General features: G+C 35.7%; 1 protein-coding gene and 1 pseudogene across 4 annotated transcripts in view; both read left to right on the top strand.

Moving 5' to 3' along the window:
• The window catches only part of FAM227B (family with sequence similarity 227 member B), a 284,670-nt gene that overhangs the window by 222,435 nt on the left and 39,134 nt on the right, over positions 1 to 23,101 (top strand). For 2 of the 4 annotated variants that reach the window (XM_073995777.1, XM_065547334.1), the window contains exons 12-13: positions 11,450 to 11,547; positions 12,793 to 13,430. In XM_073995777.1, coding sequence (XP_073851878.1) covers positions 11,450 to 11,547; positions 12,793 to 12,861 — 167 coding nt within the window. In that variant the 3' untranslated portion in view covers positions 12,862 to 13,430. Of the gene's footprint in view, positions 1 to 11,449; positions 13,431 to 15,488; positions 15,650 to 23,101 lie in introns of those variants that run through there. The other 2 variants (XM_073995778.1, XM_073995776.1) reach the window with 2 other exon arrangements.
• On the top strand, positions 16,443 to 17,970 carry LOC123574670 (signal peptide peptidase-like 2A pseudogene; annotated as a pseudogene).

Below are 23,101 nucleotides of genomic sequence, written 5' to 3'. Positions count from 1 at the left end.
CCCAGGAGTTCACAGCCAGCCTGAACAACATAATGAGATCTTGTCTCTACAAAAATAAAAAAATTAGACAGGTGTGGTGGCACATGCCTGTGGTCTTAGCTACTCAGAAGGCTGAGGTAAGAGGACTACTTGAGTCTTGGAAGTTGAGGCTGCAGTGAACTGTGTTTGTGACACTACACTCCATCCTGGGTGACAGAGTAAAATCCTATCTCAAAAAAAAAAAAAAAAAAAAAAAGATGTTCAACATTATTCAACATCAAGCAAACACAAATTAAGACCACAATGAGATACCACTTGACACTCGTTTGGGTGGTTAAAATAAAAAAGAGAGGCAATGACAAGTATTGGCAAGAATGTGGAAAAGTTAGAAGTCTTGTACTTGTTCATGGAATTGTAAAATGGTGCAACCACTTTGGAAAACAGTTTGGTAGTTCCTAAAATGGCTGCATACAAAGATAATATATAACTCAGCAGTTCTACTCCTAAATATATACCCAAGGTGAATGAAAGCACATGTTTACTTAAAAAAAAAAAAAAACTTGTACACATACCTGAGACTGGGTAAATTATAAAGAGAAAGATGTTTAATGGACTCACACTTCCACATGGCTGGGGAGGCCTCACAGTCAGGGTAGAAGGTGAAAGGCACATCTTACATGGTGGCACACAAGACAGATTGAGAGCCAAGTGAAAGAGGAAACCCCTTATAAAACTGTCAGATCTTGTGAGACTTACCCACTGCCATGAGAACAGTATGGGGGAAACCACCCCCATGATTCAATTATCTCCCACCAGGTCCCTCCCACAACATAGGGGAATTATGGGAGCTAATTCCCATAATTTGACTGGGGACACAGCCACGCATATCATTCTGCACCAGATCCTCCCATATCTCGTGTCCTCTCACTTCAAAATCAATCATGCCTTCCCAACGGTCCCCCAAAGTCTTACTTCATTTCAGCATTAACTCAAAAGTCCACAGTCCAAAGTCTCATTTGAGACAAGGCAAGTCCCTTCTGCCTATGAACCTGTAAAATCAAAAGCAAGTTAGTTATTTCTGGATATAATGGATAAATACATCCATTATGTATAATGGATGCATTGGATAAATACATCCATTCCAAATGGGAGAAATTGGCCAAAACAGGGTGGCTAAAGGCCCCATGCAAGCCTGAAATCCAGCAGGGCAGTCAAATCTTAAAGCTCCAGAATGATCTTCTTTGACTCCAGGCTTCACTTCCAGGTAACACCAATGCAAGAGCTGAGTTCACATGGTCTTGGTCAGCTCCAATCCTGTGGCTTTGCCAAGTACAGCCTCCCTTCTGGCCTCTTTTATGGGCTGACGTTGAGTGTCTGCAGCTCTTCCAGGCACACAGTGCAAGCTGTCAGTGGATCTACCATTCTGGGGTCTGGAGGACGGTGGCCCTCTTCTCACAGCTCTACTAGGCAGTGCCCTAGTGGGGACTCTGTGTGGTGGCTTCAACCCCACATTTCCCTTCCACACTGCCCTAGCAGAAGTTCTTTATGAGGGCCCAACCCCTGCAGCAAACTTCTTCCTGGACATCCAGGCATTTTCATACATCCTCAGAAATCTAGGCAGAGGGTCACAAACCTCAATTCTTGACTTCTGTGCACCTGAAGGCTCAACACCATGTGGAAGCTGCCAAGTCTTGGGGCTTGCACCCTCTGAAGCAATGGCCTGAGCTATACCTTGGCCCCTTTTAACCATGGCTAGAGTGCCTGGGATATAGGGCACCAACTCCCTAGGCTACATACAGCAGGGGGACTTTGGGCCCAGCCCATGAAACCACTTTTTCCTCCTAGGCCTCTGGGCTTGTGATGGCAGGAGCTGCCACAAAGGTCTCTGATGTGCCCTGTAAACATTTTTCCCATTGTCTTGGTGATTAACATTTGGCTCCTCATTACTTATGCAAATTTCTGCAGCTGACTTGAATTTCTCCTCAGAAAATGGGTTTGTCTTTTCTATCACATTGTCAGGCTACAAATTTTTCAAACTTTTATACACTGTTTCCCTTTTAACACTGAATGCTTTTAACAGCACCCAAGTCACTTCTTGAATGCTTTGCTGCTTAGAAATTTCTTCTGCCAGATACCCTAAATGATCTCCCTCGAGTTCCAAGTTCCACAAAGCTCTAGAGCAAAGACAAAATGCCACCAGTCTCTTTGCTAAAACACTGCAAGAGTCACCTTTACTTCAGTTCACAACAAGTTTCTCTTCTCCATTTGAGACCATCTCAGCCTGGATTTCATTGGCCATATCATTTTCAGCATTTTGGTCAAGGCCATTCAACAAGTCTCTAGAAAGTTCCAAACTTTCCCACATTTTGCTGTCTTCTTCTAAGCCCTCCAAACTGTTCCAAACTCTGCCTGTTACCCAGTTCCAAAGTTGCTTCCACATTTTCAGGTATCTTTACAGCAGCCCCCCCATACTACCAATACCAATTTACTATATTAGTCCATTTTCACACTACTGATAAAGACATAACCAAGACTGGGTAATTTATAAAGAAAAAGAAGTTTGGTGGACTCACAGTTCCACATGACTGAGGAGGTCTCACAATCAAGGTGGAAGGTGAAAGGCACATCTTACATAGTAGTAGTCAAGAGAGAATGAGAGCCAGGGAAACCCCTGGCTTTATAAGGGAAACTCCTTATAAAACCATCAGATCTCATGAGACTTATTTACTACCACGAGAACAGTATAGGGGAAACCACCCCCATGATCCCATTTTCTCCCACCACGTTCCTCCCACAGCATGTGGGAATTATTGGAGTTACAATTCAAGATGAGATTTGGGTGGGGATACAGTCAACCCATATTAAGTGGCTACTATGAAAAAAATATGCCAATAAATTGGAAAATTTAGAAGAAATGGACAAATTACTAGACACATACATACAACCTGCCTAGATTGAATGAGAAATAAATCCAAAACTTGAACAGCCCAATAACAAGTAATGAGATCAAAGTAATAATAAAAAGTTATCCAATAAAAAAAAACCTGGGACACAATGGCTTCACCGATGAATTCTACTGGGAACTAATGCCAATTCTACTTAAACTGTTACAAAACATAGAGGAAAAGGGAATACTTTCAAACTCATTCTTGGTGGCCAGCATTACCCTGATACCAAAACCAGATAAAGACACATCAAAAAAAGAAAACTGGAGGCCAATATCTCCAATGATATTAATACAAAACCACTCACCAACAACTAGCTAAGCAAATGTAATGGTACATTAAAAAGGTCATTCATTACGATCAAGTGGGATTTATCCCAGAGATGTAAGGATGGTTCAACATATGCAAATCAATCAATGTCATACATCATATCAACAGAATGGAGGACAAAAATCATATGACCTTTTCAAATGATGCCAAAAAAGCATTTGATAAAGTTTAATATCCCTTCATGATAAAAAAAAAAAAAAAAACTAGAAAAAAAATGGGTTTAGAAGGAACATGCCTCAGCATAATAAAAGCCTTATATGACAGAACCAGAGCTAGTTTTATACTAAATGGGGAAAAAACTAAAAGCCTTTCCTTTAAGATCTGGAACACGACAAGGATGCCTACTTTCACCACTGTTATTCCATATAGTACTAGAAGTCCTAGCTAGAACAATCAGACAACAGAAAGAAATAAAGGGCATTCAAATTCAAAAAGAAGTCAAATTATCCTTATTGCAGATGATGCGACCTTATATTTGGAAAAACCACCAAAAAAAATTAGAACTGACAAATTCAGTAAAGTTGCAGGATACAAAATCAAGATACAAAAATCAATAGCATTTCTATATGCCAACAGTGAGCAATCTGAAAAAGAAATATAAAACGTAATACCATTTGCAATAGCCACAAATAAAATTAAATGCCTAGGAATTAACATAAGCAAAGTGAAAGACCTCTACAATGAAAACTATAAAACATTAATGACAGAAATTGAAGATGACACCAAAAAAAATTGAAAGATGTTCCATGTTCCTGGATTGCAATAATCGATATAGTTAAAAGGTCTGATCTATAGATTCATTGCAATCTCTATTATAATACTAATGACATTCCACACCAAAACATATATACAAAGCTATAGTAACCAAAACAGCATGGTACTGGCATAAAAACAGACACATAGGCCAATGGCACAGAATAGAGAACCCAGAAACAAATTCACACAGCTGCAGTAAACTCATTTTCAACAAAGGTGCCAAGAACATATATTGGGGAAAAGACCATCTCTTCAATAAATGGTGCTGGAAAAACTGGATATCCCTGTGCAGAAGAATGAAACTTGATCCCTATCTCTCACCATATACAAAAATCAAATTACAATGAATTTAGTACTTAAATCTAAGACCTCAAACTATGAAACTACTGCAGGAAACTATTGAAGAAAACCTCAAGGACATAGGTCCAGGCAAAAATTTTTTGAGCAATACGCCCACAAACACAGGCAACTACAGCAGAATGGACAAATGAGATCACATTAAGCAAAAGAAGGAGAAGGAGGAGGAGGAGGAGGAGGAGGAGGAGGAGGAGGAGGAGAAAAGCTTCTGCACAGCAAAGGAAACAATCAACAAAGGGAAAAGACACAGAGAATATTTGCAAAACTATCCTGACAGGGAATTAATAACCAAAATATATAAGAAGCTCAAACAACTGTATAGGAAAAAATCTAATAACCTGATCAAAAAGTTGACAAAAGAATTGAATAGGCTTTTCTCAAAAGAAAACATACAGATGGCAAAACAAAAAGTGCTCAACCTTCTTGATTATCAGAGAAATGCAAAGCAAGACTATAATGAGGTATCACCCCAATTAAAATGGCTTATCTTCAAAAGACAGGCTATAACAAAGCTGGCAGATGGAGAAAAGGGATGTGGAAAAAAGGGAACCCTTATATACTGTTGGTGGGAATGTAAATTAGTACAACCACTATACAGAATAGTTTGGAGGTTCCTCAAAAAGCTAAAAATAGAGCTACTATATAAACCAGCAACTTCATTGCTGAGTATATATACCCCAAAGAAGAGAGATCAGTATATTGAGGAGATATCTGCACTCCCATGTTTGTTGCAACACTGTTCACAATAGCCAAGATTAGGAACCAACCTAAGTGTCAATCAACAGATGAATGGATAAAGAAAATATGGTACATATACACAATGGAGTACTACTCAGCCACAAAAAAGAATGAGGCTTTGTCACTTGCAACAACATGGATGGAACTGGAGATCATTATGATAAGTGAAATAACATAGGCACAGAAAGACAAACATTACATGTTCTCACTTATTTGTGGGATCGAAAACTCAAAATGATTGAACTTGTGGAGATAAAGAATAGAAGAATGATTAACAGAGGCTGGGAAGTGTATTGGAGGTCTGTGTGGAGGTAGGCATGATTAATGGGTACAAAAAGAAATAGAAAGAATAAATAAGACCTAGTATTTGATAGCACAACAGGAGGACTATAGTCAATAATTTAATTGTTCATTTTAAAATAAAACCAAAACAGTGTTATTGGATTGTTTGTAACACAAAGGATAACTGTTTGAGGGGATGGATATCCAATCTTTTATGATGTGATTATTATACATTACATGTCTGTACCAAAATATCTCATGTACTCCATAAATATATACACCTAATATGTACCTGTAAAAATTAAAAATTGAAAAAGTTTGTTTAAATGTGATTTACCACTGAAAGAGATTAAAAAAAAAAAAGTATGACCATCTCAGTAGACAGGAATAAAAGCTTTTCATGAAATCCAACATCCATGATAAAAACTCTCAACAAACTAGACATCAAACGAATATTCCTCAAAGGAATAAGTATCATTCCTAGCAGAACCATAGTCAACAAGCATATTGAATAAGCAAAAGCTGGAAGTATTCCCATTGAGAACTGGACAAAGACAAGGATGCCCACTCTTCTCTCTCCTATGCAACAAAGTACTGGAAGTCCTAGCCAGAGCAATCAGGCAAGAGAAAGAACTAAAAGGCATCCAAATAGGGAAATAACTCAAATTATTTCTCTTCGTTGGTGATATGATTCTGTAACTAGAAACCCCTAAAGACGCCAGGCGCGGTGGCTCACGCCTGTAATCCTGACACTTTGGGAGGCCGAGGTGGGCAGATCACAAGGTCAGGAGATCGAGACCATCCTGGCTAACATGGTGAAACCCCATCTCTACTAAAAATACAAAAAATTAGCCAGGCATGGTGGCATGTGCCTGTGGTCCCAGCTACTCGGGAAACTGAGGCAGGAGAATCGCTTGAACCCAGAAAGCAGAGGTTGCAGGGAGCCGAGATCCCTCCAGGGCACTTCAGCTTGGGCAAAGAGCGAGATTCCATCTCAAAAAAAAAGAAAAAAAGGCTGGCGGATCAGGAGGTCAGGAGATGGAGACCATCCCGGCTAACAGGGTGAAACCCCGTCTCTACTAAAAATACAAAAAATTAGCCGGACGTGGTGCTGGGCGCCTGTAGTCCCCGCTACTCCTGAGGCTGAGGCAGGAGAATGGTGTGAACCCGGGAGGCCGAGCTTGCAGTGAGCTGAGATCTGAGATCGCGCCACTGCACTCCAGCCTGGGTGACAGAGCGAGACTCTGTCTCAAAAAAAAAAAGAAAAAAGAAAAAAGAAAACCCTAAAGACTCTGCCAAAAGGCTCATGAAACTGATAAACAACTTCAGCAAAGTTTCAGGATACAAAATCAATGTACAAAAGTCAGTGACATTTCTATATACCAGTAACATTCAAGCTGAGAACCAAATCAAGAATGCAATCTCATTTACAATAGTCACATACAAAAAATAAAATACCTAGGAATACATCTAACCAAAGAGGTGCAAGATCTCTAGAAAGAAAACTACAAAACACTGTGGAAAGAAATCGTATGTTACACAAACAAGGGGAAAAACATCCCATGCTCATGTATTGGAAGAATCGATAATGTTAAAATGGCCATACTTCCCAACGCAATTTACACATAAAACACTATTCCTATCAAATTACCAGTGTTATTCCTATCAAATTACCAGTGTTATTTTTTTATGTCATATATGTTGTCTTTCATACTATTTGTCTAATGATTCTAGTTTTTCTGTAATCATTTAGCTTTTATTGGCGGTTTTAATTATTCTTTCCCACACTGAAGCACAGAATGTGCTGAGCATATCAAATATGTAAACACCCCATGAATGCTATTGCTAATAATTTAGATTTTGCTCATTAAATGAGATCAAAAGAAATAATAGAGAACAGTCCTACTGTGAAGAGTAGCATATGAAACCACAAGGATTGCAGACAAGTTTAAAAGAAAAATGTGGTACATGATAGAAATTATCCGGGAAAAAAAAAGTTGAATATTTGCCTTTCACACAAAGTATTGCAAATTTTCCTGGCCTTCTCTTTTAGGAGACATTTTTAGATATGGAACTGTGGAAACATGGTTTCAACGAGGAACACATCAATAATAAGTTCAGACAATCACTAATACAAAAGAGGAACACATCAATAATAAGTTCAAACAATCACTAATACAAAGATGGTTAAGAATTTTTATGACAGTACCAGTCAAGACTGTCAAGATTTGGTTATAAAATAAAGATAGTCTCAATTCCTTCTAATTTTATTATTCTCAATAAGCAGAGTTTGTACTCCACATACAATTAGTCTCAATTTTATATCATTCTAAAAATTCTTGTGTAGACAAATGTACCTATCATGGGAAAAGTAATTTATCAGATGGTGTGCTCTAAGATTTGCCTCTGAACCCAGTTAGTGGTGGATTTTTAAAACATGTTTTTCATTCTACAGGAAAGATTTTTAAATGGGTCAATAAGTTTCTTCACCAGCACCTTTGATCAAATCTTAAGCTTAAAAGCTACTCTTTTATAAAACATATGTAATGTTTGGCTCCACAGAGCCTTAGTTCATAAATACATCAGTTTCTTATTCAGATACTTTTCACTTTGGTTCTTATAAAAAAGCAATAGAAATACTTTAAAAACTAATAACTTGTGTCTTGCATCTATAACTTGCCTGAGCAGAGATTTGGTCCTTAGAGATACAAATATAATTCATAGTAAGAAATAATGGGTAAAAGTAACCCCCAAAAATGCCAAAATAAAGCAATAATAAGATGGCACTTTCCTTGGGAACCAAATGTGATATGAATGACTAATTTATTATAACGTAAAAATCTTCATGTTCTTGGATATACTAAATTTGGTGCAAAGTTAGTGAAACGTAAGGATGCTAGTGATCTACATATGCATACACTTCATAGTTAACAAAGTATATGTATAAACACTCAGACTGTATAATCTCTCTGTGAAGTTATTTACAATTATGTATATTATGTTAACATAACATTACTAGGAGAAGCAATTCTAATGTAGAGCATTGTGAAGGTCCTTAATCTTTGAGTTTGCCAATTTGAACCCTGAATTTCACACAGAGAGGTGGGAGGATGGATCTGTAAGTAGGTACATAGAGAGGTATAACTCATTTGAGGTTTAATATCTATACAAACCAGTGAGTGGGCCTGCAGATGATCAGATTGAAAGGACTTGGAAATATGCATATAAAGATCTGAAACAGGCAGAGAAGTGTGATCAGAAAATACACACAACAAGACATTAAGAATATACTCATGATACCAGGCACGGTGGCTCACACCTGTAATCCCAGCACTTTGGGAAGCCAAGGTAGGAGGATCATTTGAGGTCAGGAGTTCAAGAACAGCCTGACCAACATGGTCAACCCAGTTTCTACCAAAAATAGTAAAAATCAGTTGGCCATAGTGGTAAACGCCTGTAATCTCAGTACTCAGGAGGCTGAGGCAGGAGAATCGCTTAAACCTGGGAGGCGGAGCCTAGATCGCCACTGCACTCCAGCCTGGGCAACAGAGCCAGACTAGGTCTCAAAAACTCATGAGTATGCAATACTTTATTTGAAATACTCATCATTTTCTTATATTATTGGACAAAATTGCATTAACATTTTATTTTTTATTTGCTTAGATTACATACATTTTGCCTAATGGATACCTATATTTTCTCTTTATTTCTCCTGGCATTTCTTTTCTACCCCTCTCTCCAAGGTACATTCCAACTCTTGAGCTCCTAAAATTATTATTACTGTGCTATTTTGGTGCATTCTATAGTTCTTCTTATTTATGAGGGTTATTGGATTCCTTCCTAGACTTCATTAGAACAACTAAAAATCTTGGAAATTCTGACCATTTACAGGATTTAAAAGTCGACTGTAAAATTATATCAGGCTTGGGTCTCAGGTATTCTCTTTGTAAAATGACTCGGAAAGATCTGATCTTGAAGTATTCTAGCCTCAAAAATTCTTGCTTTGATACCAACTATCTATAAAGTAGAGCTTTTATCTGGTGTATTTGGTTAATGCAAAAAACAGTTACCCAAATCAGGAATCATGGAAAATGATACTTGTATCTCTTACCATTTTAACTTAAAACAAATTAAATATTGCATCATTTGTCTGTCTTTTAATGCAGGTGTAAGGCCTTTTCTTGAATTATCTTGCATTTCAATACCAGATTAAAAGTCTCTTTCTGAGAGTAGTTCTGATTTTAATTACGTATATTCTAAAGTATATCTATCAGCAATACTTTTTCTGTTTCTATAGTCAATTATTGTATTAACATTTGTGGCCTACACTTGACCTTTCTTTAATTTTTCCAAGATATGTGAGTTATTTGCATTTCAGAAAGACTATTAGAATAAAAACTGCAAAAGTGGATAGCAATAACCATACTTACTTACATGTCTCCCTTTTAGAGGGGATAACACCTCAAAAATAAATAGGGGATAATTATGGAAATGAAACTTTCCCAATGCAAGTGGAGGAAGACTGGAACATTTTTTCACGAGTGAAATTTCTGGAGACTTAGTAAGAACAGTTAAGACATATTTTATCATAGTTTTATCAGATAGAGTCATTTTTGGATTTTCAGGTAATATTCCCAAGCTTTCAGAGATGCTGAGAACAGAAGAGGCACTAAAACTATAATTAGGGGGAATATTAACATTTTTCCCTAAAACTAATCAATGGGTTAGAGGAAAAAAAGCTGATAAATACAGGCATTTTAATGTTATTGATTAGTCATCATATCTAGATGAATTTCTTTGCAATTTTTGACTCTTTTTGTGCTTAAATTGCTTTGCTTTACTATTTTGCCATTGCCAGTACTCTCAGCTTAGATATTTTACCTCATATTAATGTATACTACTATCTGTTAAACAGCAATTCCACAATTAAGCTCAGGTGATCTGAAAAGTAAACTTTTTATTGTGTGTACAGTGAACATGAAAGAGAGGTTCTTTTTTTTTTAATTATACTGGTTCATAGAAGACTAGACATAAAGCAATATCATATATATTAAGTATTATATATATACTTAAGAATTTCCAAAATTGAGCAAGTTTTGAAGAAAAAAATACGGTTTATTACTTTTCTTGCCCATTTTAATTCTAAATCTAATATTTTTTCTACTCAAAATGTTTAAATGTAAGTTCCTTGCTAACCAATTTTTTAAATCTCTGGTGGACATAAATGCTTACCTGCCTTTCATATTTCAAGCTAATGCCTAATATTTCCTAATGTCTAATGTCAGAAATCAACCAAGTAACTTTCTTTAACTCTTAAGAGGTTTGTCATCAACATTATAATCACTAGATCCGATTAGTCTACCCAGTAACTGATAATCAGTGCCAGAGTCTAGAACAAACCTCTCAGATCACCTTTTTTCTCTGATGTTAAGATACACTTAATACCTAGCTTGTGCTTTTAGGCTGATTGACATGCCTGATTAAATCACATGGTTCTCTTTTCCTTTAAGAAGTGGCACGATTCCCTCTGTACCCTCATGCATATTCATGCAGGTTGAAAGGAAAGGTCACCAAGTCTCTTCTTATCTGGGTGTATTGTCAGAATATAGAAAAACAGGACTCTGACAGGCAGAGGCTCAAGTTGTTTATTGCATTTAATTAGAGGGTCATTGCTCTGGACTTAGAAGCAAAAGACCTAGATTTGTGTCCTCTCTTTCTACTACTTAGTAAATAGTAGCTTAAACAAGTCATAGAACTTGTACTTTAGTCTTCTCAACTGTAAATTACGGAAAATGTTTCTTAGCTCACTGAATGGTTTGCGAGGATGACATAATGTAAATAAATGAATTTTATAAATTCTAAAGCCCTATTGAGTAAAAATACGAAATGCAACATTTATTTCCTCTTTGGGACAAGTTATAACAATGTCTTTACACTCTTTATCCATGTTTGCCCTTCTCTGCGTTCAGGGTGCATCGTTAAAAGGCGAAAGAGGTATCATGCTTTTTCTGTGAAGGAAAAAAATACCAGAATTTTTAAAAGTATTTTATTTTCTGTTTTAGCTATCGACTTCAATATTATAAAGATTCTAAACAACCCAAGAGCATATGTGTTGCCCATATCCAAGGAAGAATCAGGATTATCAAGACTAACAACAAAGGTTTGGAGTATAATAATTATGAAAAAATTTCTTATTTGTTTAATTTGCAATTTGTGCTGTACACAGGCAATGCTGGTTATTACATTCTTAACATATATTTTGGAAAAGAATTTAATGGTCAAAAGAGATTTGTTTGAAGGTTTAATCTTAATATTAAAAAGTTTTATTTTCTTCTGAAAATATCCCCATCTCTAATGAAAAATATCATAATATTTATCTTTTTTCCTCACAACATGTCTTGTCACCATTTCTCCTTTGGTTGACATACAAAGGCTCCATCTGGTGTTTGCACATGAATATGATCTCAATAAGCAGCGAAGCTGCAGGGAAAACTTCAAAGGAGTATCAACAATAGTTGACCTGTCCTTACTTCTTAAGCCGTGGTCCTAGAATAATTGACCACATGTAGATACTGTTACTCTTGAGTCTTGAATGCTTAGTTTCTCGACATTCTTGAAGGTGCCTTGCAAGTAGAGATTTCATGGACTCACCACCATGTGTTGCCTTAGCCAAAATCTGATGAGATTATTGACCTGAAATTCTGAATTTGATATCTTAATTTGTTAGACAATTAAGTTTTAAGTTGGTCATAGTTTTTATTGCTAAAATGTTGTCTACATCATCTTATCAAGTCTGATAAGATAATTTATTTAAAATTAAAAATTATGCCTATATAAAAACCACTTTCTGAAAGTCAGTATTTATGTTTTTCCCTGTATTTAATAACCCAAGCTTAATAAAATATCTTCCTACTTTATTCTGACCTTCACAATGAGGCTAAAGATGGTTTGCAGGCACTTCAGATATTAACTGGTGACGTATAGAAGTCAATTTTGAATCAATAACAATGTCACACCATTTCCTTTGGGGCAATATTGCCAGATTTAGAAATCAGGGATAAGTAATAGAAATTATATATCTGATCTTCAGCAAACACCGAAAATGGTCTCTCAAACTTTGTTTAGTAATTAACACATGGGTTTGTAACAGATTAAACAACCTTTTTCAGAGGATGCTGTTAACAGATAGACATTGGAAATACATCTTTAGTAGTAACAGCACATTGCTGCATTTTTTGCCCTGTCCCATTGTACTAGTCAGCTTGGACTGCCATAACAAAATACCATGGACTGGGTAGCTTAAACAACAGAAGTTCATTTCTCATAGTTTTGGAGGATGGGAAATCCAAGATCAAGGAGCCAGCCAATTTGGTTTTCTGGTGAAGCCTCTCTTTCTGTCTTGCAGACGGCCTCTTCCTTGTTGTGTCCTCATATGGCAGAGAGAATGAGCTCTGGTATCTTCTTCTTCTTATAAGGACTCCAATCCCATCATTGACAACCTCATCTAAACCTAATTATGAAGAGCTCTGAAATAATACTGCTTGAGCAATGGCCAAACTATTTATAAGTATTTCTTCTGGAAGGAAAAGACTCTGAAGGCCACAAGAACTGTTTTCAAATATGTAGAGAGCTACTGTAGGAAAGCAGAATTAGAGTTTTTCTGTGTGGCTCCAAAAAAAGTATAACTTTTGCCAATAAATAAGAGAAAGATACAGGGATATAGATTTCAGCTCAACATGAAAAATTTTCCGGACACCAAAGTTGTCCAAATGCTAAATGGGTGCCTGTGGGTTTCCAGTCCCTGAAAGTAACATTGGGTATGAGCATTGGCAGAACACATATTCAAGCCTCAAAAATCAGTATTTAGCTTTCTATTCATTGTAGCAGTTATCCTTCAATAAATTAACCACGAAATTAGGCACCCAAATCACCCCTTGGACTTTCTATTTCATCCTTTATGATCATTCTTAAGTTTATGGAGTTGCTTGATTCTTTGATTTTAGGGCTAGGTTGACTTGACAATAAAAGTCTTGCTTCATGGAATCTTAAAGTGCTCTGACAAATTTCTACTATTATCTTTCGTGGGATGAATGGAAACATTAGGATTTCTGTTCATTGGCTTGGCTATTTGGAGTGTCTCTAGCAAGAGGTTTTTGGTCAACTTGCAGCATTCTGCTTTAAAAACCAGAACACCAGGCCAGGTGCGGTGGCTCACGCCTGTAATCTCAGCACTTCAGGAGGCCCAGGCAGGTGGATTACGAGGTCAGGAGACGGAGACCATCCTGGCTAACACGGTGAAAACCCATCTCAACTAAAAATACAAAAAAAATTAGCCAGGCGTGGTGGCGGGCACCTGTAGTACCAGCTACTCGGGAGGCTGAGGCAGAAGAATGGCATGAACCTGGAGGCAGAGCTTGCAGTTAGCCAAGATCGCGCCACTGCACTCCAGCCTGGGTGACAGAGCAAGACTCCATCGAAAAAAAAAAAAACACCAGATTTGCATTTAATACCTATTTGCCTCTTACCTGGCTGAACTACTCTTAAAAACCATGAATTCTTATAGAGGAAAAAGGGCTGCAAACTGTGATTTTCTTAACTTAATAACTGATAACTCACTTTGGGACGCCGAGACGGGCGGATCACGAGGTCAGGAGATCGAGACCATCCTGGCTAACAAGGTGAAACCCCGTCTCTACTAAAAAATACAAAAAAACTAGCCGGGCGAGGTGGTGGGCGCCTGTAGTCCCAGCTACTCGAGAGGCTGAGGCAGGAGAATGGCCTGAACCTGGGAGGCGGAGCTTGCAGTGAGCTGAGATCGGGCCACTGCACTCCAGCCTGGGTGACAGAGCAAGACTCCATCTCAAAAAAAAAAAAAAAAAAAAAAAAAAAACTGATAACTGCAGAAAAATAACAGAAATGTCTATTTCTAGAATTTTAGTAAGATAGAATGTTTATCTTATAGTACCCAAGAAAGAAACAGGAAGGGCATTGCAAAACATCTATCTAGACAGGCAAACTTTTTAAAAATCTAAACTGAGCTTGGGCTAGTTTTGCATACATTTTGAAAATCGAGCTATATATAACCCATTGTGAATCATGGGAGCTTAAAATGAAGGAGTGATTTACATCAGAGAAAACATGTCTGATACTGACATTAACTTTTTCCTGGCAAAGAATTGCTATTGATTATGATAGTCCCATTATTTGAAATGATTCTGTAGCCGCTAGGAATTCTGAAACATATTTTTTGCAAAAACCTATAGAATAAAAAAGTGACCATAAGCAAAAGAAATTCAAGAGAACTGTATGTATCAATAAAAGCAAATGAAAACAAAATTTTATTTCCCCACAGGAAGTGTAATCAATAAAAAGTATCTCATAATGGTATTACAAAGATTGAGGAAAACTTAAAATATTAGTAGTTGCCATACTGACATTTCTCCTATAAGAAGGGAATAATAGAATCTTGGAGTAATTATATTTATGGTTGTATTCTTGACATAGGATTTTTAGTCAACAGAGTTTTTTTTTTTTTTTTCCATCAGCACCTTGATGCTATCCTACTGCCTTCTGGTCTGTTTTGTTATGATAAGTAGTTAGTTATTAATCTTATTAAAGTTCCCCTATGTATGAGTTGCTTTCTCTTGCTGCTTTTGAGATTTTTCTCCTTGTCTTTATTTTTTAAAACTTTGTCTAGGATGTGCTAGGTGTAAATTTATTCTACTTAGAGATTGCTGAACTTCTTGGATGGGTTTTTCATAAATTTTGAAAATTTAGACCATCATTTCTTCAGATATTTTTCCTATGCCTTTTCCTGACTTTGTTCATTTTCTTCATTTTCTTTTTCTGTTCTTAAGACTGAATAATGTCTATTGCCTATATACAAGCCTGATAAATCAAAAGGGTAGAAGAGCCTTACTGCGTATACTTATAGACTCTTACTTTGGTAAATTCCTCTAATTAAGAAGATGCTTTCTGGAATTTCCTTTATTTTAATATATCAAATTGTAATTTTATGCTAAATATGAAGTTATATTTTATTCACACTTTTTTAGAAACACAAAAGTAATCATCATCTTGATTCTTTTCTTCCTCTTACAGTCGCACTATAGTAGTACTGGTCCAGAGTTTAATCGTGTTCTCTTCAATTTTGGAGGTCAGAGTCCATTGATTTTATATTATCTTAAGATGCATGAGCTGGCTGGCATTTCCAAAGCACCTAAGAAAACCAAGATTAAACTCACTAAGATATTCCAGGAACCATATCCTTTTTAAAGCTTTGCTTTAATATGATTTGTTTCAAAAATAATACTCAAAACGTTTCACTGAATGTCTCAACTGAGAAAAAAAATTGAATGCATGTTTTATCAATGCTTCTCTTTAGTATTGATATTTACTTATGCTTAAAACTTTTGGCTAAACTATCTTCTTTTTTAGATCTAATGCTATGATTTTGCATGTAAGAAAAGTAAAACAAACATTAACCCAAAGAACTTCTAAAACTGGTATACTTGGTTCTCTGATAAAAGGCTATCTGGGCAACTTTACTGTTCAGTGACTGGTTTCAAACATTTGTCAGAATTACGAGGCATGGGCTTCTAGCCTTCTCCAAAGAGAGTTTTAGGCATGTTTTAGCTGTGGAATTCTTTGTTCCAATGAAAATTTATCAGAACAATTTTTACACATAAAAAAATTTATTTTTATGTGTAAAATAAAAAATAAGTAAAAATCGGAGCTCTTTGGTTGAAGCAGGGGTAGGGCCCAGAGTTCTGTTTTTTACAGTCCTGTCTATCTTCAGTATAACTTTTCTTGGCCCAGTCCCCATTAAGGACCCAGGTGAACCCCAAAGGAATTAGAACACTAGCCACTAAATTGGAGTGTGGGCTGCAGTGGCGGCCCCTGCAGCAGCGGCGATCCCAGCCTAGCCCTGCCGCCCGCGCCTGTCCGGTCCGGTCCGGTCCGGTTCGGCCACGGAGGCAGCGCAGTGGCGGGACTCCGAACCTACCCCGCCTAGTGAGCCGCGCCGCGCCACCCAACCCTGCACCCACCAGTCCGATGGGGCCGCAGCGGCGGCTGTCCCCTGCCGAGGCCGCCCTGCTCTGGGGCTTCCTGCTCCCCCTGACAGCCACTCAGGAAGCAATCTTGCATGCGTCTGGAAATGGCACATCCAAGGACTACTGCATGCTTTATAACCCCCATTGGTCAGCTCTTCCAAATACCCTAGAAAATGCAACTTACGTTAGTTTGATGAATCTGACTTCCACACCACTATGCAACCTTTCTGATGTTCCTCTTGTTGGCGTAAATTAGAACAAAGCAGTTGTGGTGCAATGGGGAAGCTGACATTTTCTTGAAAACACCGGAATTGAACAGAAAAGAGGTGCTGAAGCAATGTTGGTTGTCAATAACAGTATCCTATTTCCTACCTCAGGTAACAGATCTGAATTTCCTGATGTGAAAATACTGATTGCATTTATAAGCCACAAAGACTTTAAAGATATGAAGCAGACTCTAGGAAATAACATTACTATGAAAAATGTATTCTCCATCGTGGCCTAACTTTGATTATACTATGGTGGTTATTTTTGTAATTGCTGTGCTCACTGTGGCATTAGGTGGGTACTGGAGTGGACTAGTTGAATTGGAAACTTGAAAGCAGTGACAACTGAAGATAGAGAAATGAGGAAAAAAAAAAGGAAGAATATCTAACTTTTATCCTCTTACAGTTGTAATATTTGTGGTCATCTGCTGTGTTATGATGGTCTTACTTTATTTCTTCTACAAATGGTTAATTTATGTTATGATAGCAATTTTCTGCATAACATCAGCAATGAGTCTGTACAACTCTCTTGCGGCACTAATTCATAAGACACCATATGGACAATGCACGATTGTGTGTCGTGGCAAAAGCATGGACATGAGACTTATTTTTCTCTCTGGACTATGAATAGCAATAGTTATTGTTTGGGTTGTGTTTCGAAATGAAGACAGGTGGGCTTGGATTTTACAAGATACCTTGGGGATTGCTTTCTGTCTGAATTTAATTAAAACACTGAAGTTGCCCAGCTTCAAGTCATGTGTGATGCTTCTAGGCCTCCTCCTCCTCTATGATGTATTTTTTGTTTTCATAACACCATTCATCACAAAGAATGGTGAGAGTAGCATGGTTGAACTTGCAGCTGGACTTTTTGGAAATACTGAAACATTGCCAGTAGTCATCAGAGTACCAAAGCTGATCTGTTTCTCAGTAATGAGTGTGTGCATCATGCCTGTTTCAATATTGGGTTTTGGAGACAGTACAGGCCTGTTGATTGCCTACTGTAGAAGAGTTGATGTTCACACTGGTTCTTCTTATATAGACTATGTTTCCTCTACGGCAGCCTATGCTATTGGCATGATACTTACATTTGTTGTTCTGGTGCTGATGAAAAAGGGGCAACCTGCTCTCCTCTATTTAGTACCTTGCACGCTTATTGCTGCCTCAGTTGTTGCCTGGAAACGTAAGGAAATGAAAAAGTTCTGGAAAGGTAACAGCTCTCAGATGATGGACCATTTGGATTATGCAACAAATGATGTCTGGTGAACAGATTGTCCTGCGATAATATTACGTGGAACGCTATAATGTGTCATTGATTTTCTACAAATAGACTTTGACTTTTTAAATTGATTTTTGAATTGACAATCTGAAAGTCTTCAATGATATGTTTGCAAATATATATTTTTATGAGCTGGTACTGACAGTTACATAATGTTAAAGTTGTGCCTTCAAATTAAATAAAAGGATATGGCATGTGTAGTTTCCAAGATGTTTTACATACAGTATATTTTCCAAAAAAGAAAAACAAACAAACAAACAAACAAAAAAACATGCTTTGACCCACCCCTATACTTTTTTACTGAAATGTTTCTTCCAACTGTAATGGTAGATAAAAGTATTACTATCAAAGTGAGTTTCTGAATGGGTTTTACTGTAAAGAATTATGCAAATTTTATCTGCTTTATAGAAATAACTGTTTAAGACCACGCAAGAAGGCAGTTCAACAGTGAAAATTTGGACCTTATATCACTGCAGAGGTTAGAAATGTATAATTTTGGAATAAATATAAGTGCATATTTTTGTAGTATTTTTTTTAAAACTCCTTTCATAAACTTGAGAACTGAAATTACTTCAGACTGCGTGTGTATTATATTAAGAACATTTTTTCAGGTGTAGAGAAACATAATATATAGAACTAGTCACTAAAAGGAAACAGAAACTGAAATCTAGTGGTCTGCTGGCTGTTTTTTTGAAAATGTAGCTTAAATTTCAATACTAACATTCAGTTTCACTTTGGTATTTCTGATCTTTGAAATTTGGTTCTGTTGATGTTAAGCTTTGATTTTTTAAAATTATTTTTCTTAAGAAATTATGTATTAATACATATGACTTATTGTTGAGTACAACATTCCTAACATTATCCCACATTCCCCCACCCCTACCCTTTATCTTTTTTTTCTTCCTGATTCCCACCCCTTGCCCCATAGATAGTGGCTGTTAAGCTTGGTGGAGGATGTACAAAGTGCAGTTCAGAGAAAAGAATTGGCAACAACAGCAAGAGACTTGGTGTTAGTCTCAGTTTAATTACAATACAAGGAAGAGCTGAGCAATTTGCCACAGCTCAAGGCACTTGTATCTCAGCCTTCTCATCTGCAAAATTAAGTAGGTTAGACCAGCTAATCACTCTGGTACCTTCCAACTTGAAAAATTTTTTCTCTTCATTCTTTGATAAATTTCAGATGTGGCTTGAACATTCTCCTGGGAGTCAGAGGTCAAATTATCTTTCCATTTTCTTTTATTTTATCTAAGAAATTCCCAAATGACAAGTGATAACAAAGGCAGCAGTATTTTTCATTTCTCTGTAAATAATGTATAAAATATGTGAACAGATCTATATATTTCATCTAAAGCCAGTTCAACTTATTAAAAAAATAAACTTAATCCTTTTAAAATGGATCAGACCTTTGATATTTGAACTAAATTTTGTATTAGAGTTTTTTTTAATACTTTTTCTTTATTATTATTATTATTATACTTTAAGTTCTAGGGTACATGTATACATGTGCCATGTTGGTGTGCTGCACCCATTAACTCGTCATTTACATTAGGTACATCTCCTAATGCTATCCCTCCCTTCTACCCCTCCCCACAATAGGACCTGGTGTGTGATGTTCCCCTTCCTGTGTCCAAGTGATCTCATTGTTCATTTCCCACCTATGAGTGAGAACATGCGGTATTTAGCTTTCTGTTCTTGCGATAGTTTGCTGAGAATGATGGTTTCCAGCTGCATCCATGTCCCCACAAAGGACACGAACTCATCCTTTCTTATGGCTGCATAGTATTTCATGGTGTATATGTGCCACATTTTCTTAATCCAGTCTGTCACTGATGGACATTTGGATTGATTCCAAGTCTTTGCTATTGTGAATAGTGCTGCAATAAACATACATGTGCATGTGTCTTTATAGCAGCATGACTTATAATCCTTTGGGTATATCCCCAGTAATGGGATGGCTGGGTCAAATGGTACTTCTAGTTCTAGAGCCTTGAGGAACTGCCACACTGTTTTCCACATGGTTGAACTAGTTTACAGTCCCACCAACAGTGTAAAAGTGTTCCTATTTGTCCACATCCTCTCCAGCACCCGTTGTTTCCTGATTTTTTAAATGATTGCCATTCTAACTGGTGTAAGATGGTATCTGATTGTGGTTTTGATTTGCATTTCTCTGATGGCCAGTGATGATGAGCATTTTTTCATGTGTCTGTTGGCTGTCTGAATGTCTTCTTTTGAGAAGTGTCTGTTCATATCCTTTGCCCACTTTTTGGTGGGGTTGTTTGTTTTTTTCATGTAAATTTGATTGAGTTCTTTGTAGGTTCTGGATATTAGCCCTTTGTCAGATGAGTAGATTGCAAAAATTTTCTCCCATTCTGTAGGTTGCCTGTTCACTCTGTTGGTAGTTTCTTTTGCTGTGCAGAAGCTCTTTAATTTAATTAGATCCCATTTGTCAATTTTGGCTTTTGTTGCCGTTGCTTTTGGTGTTTTAGACATGAAGTCCTTGCCCATGCTTATGTCCTGAATGGTATTACCTAGGTTTTCTTCTAGGGTTTTTATGGTTTTAGGTCTAACATTTAAGTCTCTAATCCATCTTGAATTAATCTTTGTATAAGGAGTAAGGAAAGGATCCAGTTTCAGCTTTCTACTTATTGTATTAGAGACTTTTAAACAATTGTTCGCTTTTGCTGAATAAATTACAAACAGAGAAGCTCCACTGACCATCAGTCCCTCTGCTTAATGCGGTCAGGGGTCCTTTCGTTTATGGCAAATGACTTACCCGACAAGAGTTAATTTTGCCTTCATTGTATCAAGTTTGAATTTTTTCCAAGAAATCTGATTTATTTGGCAGACTCTGAGAGAGAGAACACATTAAGTGCCACTTTAAAACTCTAACTATATTTTCATTTATAATATTAATAAAGTATTTGCCAAAATACAGTTTTTTTTTTTTATCTGCAGCCTCATCCCAGCTTTATGACATTTAAAAGCCTCAATCACATTTTATAAAGAATGTTAAATAAAATTATTGGGTTTTTTTTTTTTACTACATTGAAATAAGATAATTTCTCAAAATGCTTGGTAGTATGACTGGAGTAGTAATTAATATTTTAACTTCATTATTTAGGTTTTGCTCCTCAATAGCGTAGTTATGGTATATCCAGAAATCTGAAGTCTGAGTTATTTGATACAAATTCTACTTTATCCAACCATTAGTTATTACGGAGGTAAAATCTTGTTCTAATTTGCTATTAAAATCTTATTGGTTAAATAGAAATAAGAAAAAGTGTAATTACTCAAGTTTCTTTATCCTCAATGTCAACTTTATATTGTAATTAAATGTATAGCAACCAAGCTGACAATAGTGATTAAAAAATTAAAGTACAGAAATATTTTATTTGGGGAGTCAAAATGAACAAAGGATAGGGGAGATGAAAATTTGACTTAAAAAGCTGTCATCTCTTCCTCTCTTGCTCTCTTACCACCAATAATTTTAAGGGCAAGAGAAGCTGTTTTTTCCCCTACACATATCTTTAAAATAATGATACACTGTATTTATTAATTTTCAATGCAAAAAAATGTTCTTAGTTAGAAAGTCCCTATGAACATTTTTGTGGCTTATCAACAGAAATCACAATCTCAAATTGTAATGTAGATTACTTTTACCTTGGTTTAGTTTAGCAAAAATAAATGTGAGGTTTGCTCAGAAAAGCCTTGATAGTCTAATACATTATAATTATATTTTCCTCTAGCTTGTAAATGTTTTTTAGATTAGCAATTCCTTGTTATTAGAGTCTGCAATTTATTTCTCATTTAAAGAAAGAGAATTTTAACTCATCTGCTATTGTCATTCGTATATTTTACTTACATGTCCAAAGAGATTTTAGTGAATTGATAAATTTATAGTAAATACAAATGAGCTTTCCAGTTTTCCTTGCTCTTTCGATTTATGCTTTAGTATAAGCAAAAATTATTATTTTTACATTTTTAAAAATTTTCATGGGTACATATTAGGTGTATATATTTATGGGGTGCATGAGATGTTTTGATACAGGCATGCAATGTCAAATAAGCACATCAGGGAGAATGGGATATCCATTCCCTCAAGCATTTATCCTTAGAGTTACAGACATATTTTACATTTGACTAAAAAATATTTGAACTAATTTATTTAAGCTTGAGCTCTAAAATTTCAGCCTGATCTTAACCAATGAAATTTCAAAAACAAAAACTGTACTTCAGTTTATAATTGAATTGAATTCAGTGTAGACCACTAAAAAGAAATATATCTATAATATATATTATATAATATATAGTATATATAATGTATTTTATATATTTATATGTTATATATAATTATATATATATTATATGTTATATATAATTAATATATTATATTACATTATATATTATTATATATCAAATATATAATATATATTATGTTATTTATTATGTATTATGTAATATACTATATACTTTATATATTATATATTACATTGCTTTGCATCTATATATTAAATAATATATATTTGATATATAAATTATATATATATAATTTATATATAATTATATATATTATATATAAGTATATATATTACATATTATATATATATTACATATATATAATATACATAAATAACTTTATACATTTCCTGGAAAAAAGGTACCCTATAAATTCAAAAGATCTGAATCAAATTACTCAATCTTTTGGAATTTGATCCTCTACTGTAATACTCACATGTGAGATTACTGAATTTTCAGAGTAAAAAAATTATCAACAGGGTAATATATAGGTCATATTATAGTGAAGATCATAAGTATAAATTTCCTTGTTTAATGTTTCAAAAGTTAGGACAGTCTTTGTATATAAATATGTTCATTGGAAGAAAAGTTATTTTTAAAACTAAATTTTTATATTAGTCCTCCATTACTGGCAATTAAGGAACAACCAAAAAAATGTAGAATATTTAATGTCATCATGTGGTTCTTTGATTAGGCATAAAAAGTATTGCAAACAGCTTTTCTGTTCCTTTGGAACATGAATCTTTTTAATATCTAAAGTTAACCTGCAACATTTTCTAGTAGGACAAGTCAATATATATTAAGTAATTTTTGCCTGTTTTA

Source organism: Macaca fascicularis, chromosome 7, assembly GCF_037993035.2.
Source record: "Macaca fascicularis isolate 582-1 chromosome 7, T2T-MFA8v1.1".
Taxonomy (NCBI): Eukaryota; Metazoa; Chordata; class Mammalia; order Primates; family Cercopithecidae; genus Macaca; species Macaca fascicularis.
The sequence above is the reverse complement of the archived record's forward strand: the minus strand, read 5'-3'. Positions and strand labels throughout refer to the sequence as shown.